The 7500-nt window shown below is 28.1% G+C and overlaps 2 protein-coding genes across 5 annotated transcripts in view; both read left to right on the top strand.

The window, feature by feature from the left end:
* Positions 1-7500, top strand: part of nalcn (sodium leak channel, non-selective) — a 453873-nt gene that overhangs the window by 430222 nt on the left and 16151 nt on the right. The gene's annotated exons all lie outside the window — the stretch shown is intronic.
* Positions 2553-7500, top strand: part of LOC133659244 (sodium leak channel NALCN-like) — a 20978-nt gene continuing 16030 nt past the window's right edge. Inside the window, exons 1-2 of the mRNA XM_062061976.1 lie at positions 2553-2582; positions 2647-2814. Of these exons, the coding sequence (XP_061917960.1) occupies positions 2553-2582; positions 2647-2814 (198 nt within the window). The remainder of the gene's footprint in view (positions 2583-2646; positions 2815-7500) is intronic.

Raw genomic sequence — 7500 nt, 5'->3', positions numbered from 1 at the left:
CAAAAATAAGGACATTTACATGTGACCCCAAACTTTTGAACGGTAGTGTGTATATATATATATATACACAGTATATGGGCTGTGAATCTTTGGGTGTCCCACGATTCGATTGAATATCGATTCTCGGGGGTCACGATTCGATTATAAATCGATTTTTTTTTCCGATTCAACGCGATTTTCGATTCAAAAAGGATATTTTCCCGATTGAAAAGGATTGTCTATTCATGGAATACATAGATTTCAGCAGGATCTACCCCAGTCTGCTGACATGCAAGCAGAGTAGTAGATTTTATAATTGTAAAGGACAAAGTTTTATCAACTGATTGCAATAATGTACATTTGTTTCAACTATTAAATGAAGCAAAAATATGACTTATTTTATCTTTGTGAAAATATTGGACACAGTGTGTTGTCAAGCTTATGAGATGTGATGCAAGTGTAAGCCACTGTGACACTATTGTTCTTTTTTTTATAAAATGTCTAATGATAATGTCAATGGAGGGATTTTTAATCACTGCTATGTTGAAATTGTAACTAATATTGATACTGTTGTTGATAATATTCATTTTTGTTTCACTACTTTTGTTTTGTTCTGTGTGGTGTTTGTGTCTCCTCTCAATTGCTCTGTTTATTGCACTTCTGAGTGTTGCTGGGTCGGGTTTGCTTTTGGAATTGGATTGCATTGTTATGCTATTGCTGTGTATTGTTTTGTTGGATTGATTAATAAAAATAGAAAAAATTAAATAATATATATTTTTTTTAAAATAAAAACATTTAAAAAAAATTCCCACACCCCTAATATATATATATATATATATATATATATAATATATATATATATATATATATATTATATATATATATATATACTTGCCAAACCTCCCGAAGTACTGTAATAGTAAATCTTCTGTTCTAGGGTCAAACTGTGGTCCTTATACTGTGTAAGCACATTTTAACAGTGCTAATGATCAAGTATGGAAATAAGTTCACCATGGTTAGTATTAAATAAGTTCACCATGGTTAGTATTAAATAAGTTCACCATGGTTAGTATTAAATAAGTTCACCATGGTTAGTATTAAATCAGTTCACCATGGTTAGTATTAAATAAGTTCACCATGGTTAGTATTAAATAAGTTCACCATGGTTAGTATTAAATAAGTTCACCATGGTTAGTATTAAATCAATTCACCATGGTTAGTATTAAATAAGTTCACCATGGTTAGTATTAAATCAATTCACCATGGTTAGTATTAAATAAGTTCACCATGGTTAGTATTAAATAAGTTCACCATGGTTAGTGTTAAATAAGTTCACCATGGTTAGTATTAAGATGCACAATAAAAATAAAAAAACTCACATTTTGTGATGGACTGAGTTTAACCCTGGAACAGATTATTTCTATTTTTAGGACTTCCTAGCGAAACTGCTTCCTAAAGTTGAACAGTGTCACTAATTATATATATATATATATATATATATATATATATATATACATATATATATATATATATATATATATATATATATATATATATATATATATATATATATATATATATATATAATTAGTACAAATAATATTAATGGTGGTTAACTCATTTTTATCTTGATTGAGATATATATATATATATATATATATATATATATATATATATATATATATATATATATATATATATATATATATATATATATATATATGTGTGTATATATAATTAGTACAAATAATAATGTATACATATATATATATATATATATATATATATATATATATATATATATATATATATATATATATAGATATATATATATATATATATAATTAGTACAAATAATATTAATGGTGGTTAACATTAATATTATTTGTACTAATATATATATATATATATATATATATATATATATATATATATATATATATATGTATATATATATATATATATATATATATATATAATTAGTGACACTGTTCAACTTTAGGAAGCAGTTTCGCTAGGAAGTCCTAAAAATAGAAATAATCTGTTCCAGGGTTAAACTCAGTCCATCACAAAATGTGAGTTTTTTTATTTTTATTGTGCATCCTAATACTAACCATGGTGAACTTATTTAATACTAACCATGGTGAACTTATTTAATACTAACCATGGTGAACTTATTTAATACTAACCATGGTGAACTTATTTAATACTAACCATGATGAACTTATTTAATACTAACCATGGTGAACTTATATCCATACTTGATCATTAGCACTGTTAAAATGTTGCTTCCACAGTATAAGGACCACAGTTTGACCCTAGAACAGAAGATTTACTATTACAGTACTTCCAATTGGAAACATTTTAAAGGCGGAACAAACTGTAGAGTTAGTTTAACCGTCTGAAAACATACAGGACGTTGTTTTTTTGTTTTTTTAGATAAGCACACATTCCTAATTGTAAAAGTCTATAAAGTGTAGTGTGTTGACATGTGATGCAAACACAGCCAGGTGTCCAAAGGTGCACGGCCGAGTGCAGACAAGCAGGTAATCAATGCAGGCTTACAGCAGGGGATGACCAGTAGGGGGCCTGTGACCTGCCAGGTGACCCGTGCTTGTCTCCACTAGTGGCAGCGCGCGGCCACATGTGTGTACGCGCGTCCATTAGACGGAAAAGTCAGCTGTTCAGCCAGGCGGCGCCGCTAGGTTTCATTTACCCACTTTCCGACACAATCAAACGGCGGCGGACTTAATGATGTCAGCGCGGAGCAAACGCCTCGGCGGCCGTGGCGGGCCTATGTTCGGGGGCGGGCTAATGACAGCAGGCTGCGTGGAAGTCCTGTCATAAAGCGAATCAGGAGAGTTCACGCTGGGCCTCGTAAATCTTGGCCCCCTCTGAGGGTTACTGGGAGGTCTGGGAAGTGAAGATTTCCTACTTATTATTCTTGGGAACGACACGGACGAGCACCCCGTGAACCCCGGTCAAGCTTAGGTCACGACCTTGGGGGGGCGGCGGTCATTGTCGTGTCAGTAACCATGGCGATGGAGAGCGGCGCCGTGCTGCCACGCAATGATCAATACATGTTTTATATCCTTTATTAACACACTTTCCCAGCAACTATATTGTCTGTTCCAGAGTCAAACTGGCACCTTTAACACCACATATTTCTGGCAGTTTTGAAGAAGTTACACACTGTTTTAACATGAAGACGCACAAACGGAAAAAAAAACAGTTTATTTCCTATTGCAACAAATCGGAGAAAGCGGGAACAGATCACCAAATGTATGAAGTAACATTTTTACATAGCCAAGTGTAAAAATAAGTGTAACCCCATTATTATCAGGTTGCATAAACAATAATACTCATGATACCGTTAATCACGGTTCTGTGATGGTATATGGAACAGATTATTTCCGTTATTTCCTTTTTTAAAATGTAATTATTTTATTTGTTTTTTTCCCCATTTTTATTTTATTTTATTTTACGTTTTTATTTTCAAAATTGTTAATTATTTTTATTTTATTTTTTATGCAAGTGTAAGAATAAGTGGAACCCCATTATTATCAGGTTGCATAAGCAATAAAAAAGAATACTCATGATACTGTTAATCACGGTTCTGTGATGGTATATGGAACAGATAGTTTCCATTATTTCCTTTTTTTAAATTTAATTATTTTATTTTTGTTTTTTCCCCATTTTTATTTTATTTTATTTTACGTTTTTATTTTCAAAATTGTTAATTATTTTTATTTTATTTTTTATGCAAGAGTAAGAATAAGTGGAACCCCATTATTATCAGGTTGCATAAACAATAAAAAATAATACTCATGATACCGTTAATCACGGTTCTGTGATGGTAAATGGAACAGATGATTTCCATTATTTCCTTTTTTAAAATTTAATTATTTTATTTGTGTTTTTTCCCCCATTTTTATTTAATTTTACGTTTTTATTTTCAAAATTGTTAATTTTTTTTTTTTTTTTTTTTCATGCAAGTGTAAGAATAAGTGGAACCCCATTATTATCAGGTTGCATAAACAATAAAAAAATAATACTCATGATACCGTTAATCACTGTTCTGTGATGGTATATGGAACAGATTATTTCCGTTATTTCCTTTTTTTTTTAATTAATTATTTTATTTTATTTTTTTCCCCATTTTTATTTATTTTTATTTTACCTTTTTAATTTAAAAATTGTTAATTATTTTTATTTTATTTTTTATGCAAGTGTAAGAATAAGTGGAACCCCATTATCAGGTTGCATAAACAATAAAAAATAATACTCATGATACCGTTAATCACGGTTCTGTGATGGTATATGGAACAGATAATTTCCATTATTTCCTTTTTAAAAATGTAAGTATTTTATTTTTGGTTTTTTCCCCATTTTTGTTTTATTTTATTTTACGCTTTTATTTTCAAAATTGTTAATTTTTTTTTTTTTTCATGCAAGTGTAAGAATAAGTGGAACCCCGTTATTATCAGGTTGCATAAACAATAAAAAATAATCATCATACCGTTAATCACGGTTCTGTGATGGTATATGGAACAGATAATTTCCATTATTTTTTCTAAAATGTAATTATTTTATTTTTGTTTTTTTCCCCATTTTTGTTTTATTTTATTTTACGCTTTTATTTTCAAAATTGTTAATTTTTTTTTTTTTTCATGCAAGTGTAAGAATAAGTGGAACCCCATTATTATCAGGTTGCATAAACAATAAAAAATAATACTCATGATACCGTTAATCACGGTTCTGTGGTGGTATATGGAACAGATCATTTCCATTATTTCCTTTTTTAAAATATAATTATTTTATTTTTGTTTTTTTCCCCATTTTTATTTTATTTTACGTTTTTATTTTCAAAATTGTTTTTTTTTTTTTTTTTTCATGCAAGTGTAAGAATAAGTGGAACCCCATTATCAGGTTGCATAAACAATAAAAAAATAATACTCATAACACCGTTAATCACAGTTCTGTGGTGGTATATGGAACAGATCATTTCCATTATTTCCTTTTTTAAAATGTAATTATTTTATTTTTGTTTTTTCCCCCATTTTTATTATATTTTATTTTACGTTTTTATTTTCAAAATTGTTAAATGTTTTTTTTTTTCATGCAAGTGTAAGAATAAGTGGGACCCCATTATTATCAGGTTGCATAAACAATAAAAAATAATACTCATGATACCGTTAATCACGGTTCTGTGATGGTATATGGAACAGATTATTTCCGTTATTTCCTTTTTTTTTAAATTTAATTATTTTATTTGTTTTTTTCCCCATTTTTATTTTATTTTATTTTACATTTTTATTTTCAAAATTGTTAATTATTTTTATTTTATTTTTTATGCAAGTGTAAGAATAAGTGGAACCCCATTATTATCAGGTTGCATAAACAATAAAAAATAATACTCATGATACCGTTAATCACGGTTCTGTGATGGCCACAGTTTGACCCAGGAACGGATAATTTTTAAGAAGTTAGATACTGTTTTAACATGAAAATGCACTAATGATAAAACCGTTTATTTCCTATTGCAACAAATCGGAGAAAGCGGGAACAGATCACCAAATGTATGAAGTAACGTTTTTATGTAGCCAAGTGTAAAAATAAGTGGAACCCCATTATTATCAGGTTGCATAAACAATAACAAATAATACTCATGATACCGTTAATCACGGTTCTGTGATGGTATATGGAACAGATTATTTCCGTTATTTCCTTTTTTTAAAATGCAATTATTTTATTAGTTTTTTTCCCCATTTTTATTTTATTTTATTTTACGTTTTTATTTTCAAAATTGTTGATTATTTGTATTTTATTTTTTATGCAAATGTAAGAATAAGTGGAACCCCATTATTATCAGGTTGCATAAACAATAAAAAAAATAATACTCATGATACCGTTAATCACAGTTCTGTGATGGTATATGGAACAGATAATTTCCATTATTTCCTTTTTTAAAATTTAATTATTTTATTTTTGTTTTTACCCCCATTTTTATTTAATTTTACGTTTTTATTTTCAAAATTGTTTATTTTTTTAAATTGTTTTATGCAAGTTTAAGAATAAATGGAACCCCATTATGATCAGGTTGCATAAACAATAAAAAAAATAATACTCATGATACCGTTAATCACGGTTCTGTGATGGTATATGGAACAGATTATTTCCGTTATTTCCTTTTTTTTAAATGCAATTATTTTATTATTTTTTTCCCCCATTTTTATTTTATTTTATTTTACGTTTTTATTTTCAAAATTGTTAATTATTTTTATTTTATTTTTTATGCAAATGTAAGAATAAGTGGAACCCCATTATTATCAGGTTGCATAAACAATAAAAAAATAATACTCATGATACCGTTAATCACGGTTCTGTGATGGTATATGGAACAGATCATTTCCATTATTTCCTTTTTTAAAATGTTATTATTTTATTTTAGTTTTTTTCCCCATTTTTATTTTATTTTGTTTTACGTTTTTATTTTCAAAATTGTTAATTTTTTTTTATTTTTTCATGCAAGTGTAAGAATAAGTGGAACCCCATTATTATCAGGTTGCATAAACAATAAAAAAATAATATTCATGATACCATTAATCACGGTTCTGTGATGGCTACAGTTTGACCCAGGAACGGATAATTTTTAGGAAGTTAGACACTGTTTTAACATAAAGACGCACAAATGATAAAAACGTGTATTTCCTGTTGCAACAAATCGGAGAAAGCGGGAACAGATCACTGAATGTATGAAGTAACGTTTTTATATAGCCAAGTGTAAAAATAAGTAGAACCCCATTATTATCAGGTTGCATAAACAATAAAAAAATAATACTCATGATACCGTTAATCACGGTTCTGTGATGGTATATGGAACAGATTATTTCCATTATTTCCTTTTTTTTTTAAAATTTAATTTCATTTTTGTTTTTTTCCCCATTTTTATTTAATTTTATTTTACGTTTTTATTTTCTAAATTGTTAATTTTTCATTTATTTTATTTTTTCAGGCAAGTGTAAGAATAAGTTGTCTACTACCAAGCAGCACAAATGATAAAACACTTTTAACAAACTCTTTTTTTTTTTTTTTGACATTCTAACTAGGGATAATAGCTTTTTTGCCGATATCTTATATTCCGATATTGTCCAACTCTTAATTACCAATACCAATATCAACAGATACAGATATCAACTGATACCGATATCAACCGATATATACAGTCGTGGAATTAACACATTATTATGCCTAATTTGGACAACCAGGTATGGTGAAGATAAGGTACTTTTTTTTTTTTAATTAATAAAATAAGATAAATAAATTAAAAACATTTTCTTGAATAAAGAATAAAGTAAAACAATATAAAAACAGTTACATAGAAACTAGTAATTAATGAAAATGAGTAAAATTAACTAGGGATGTCCGATAATGGCTTTTTGCCGATATCCGACATGCCGATATTGTCCAATTCTTTAATTACCGATACCGATAACAACCGATACCGATATCAACCGATAT

Source organism: Entelurus aequoreus, linkage group LG10, assembly GCF_033978785.1.
Source record: "Entelurus aequoreus isolate RoL-2023_Sb linkage group LG10, RoL_Eaeq_v1.1, whole genome shotgun sequence".
NCBI lineage: Eukaryota > Metazoa > Chordata > Actinopteri > Syngnathiformes > Syngnathidae > Entelurus > Entelurus aequoreus.
The sequence above is the reverse complement of the archived record's forward strand: the minus strand, read 5'-3'. Positions and strand labels throughout refer to the sequence as shown.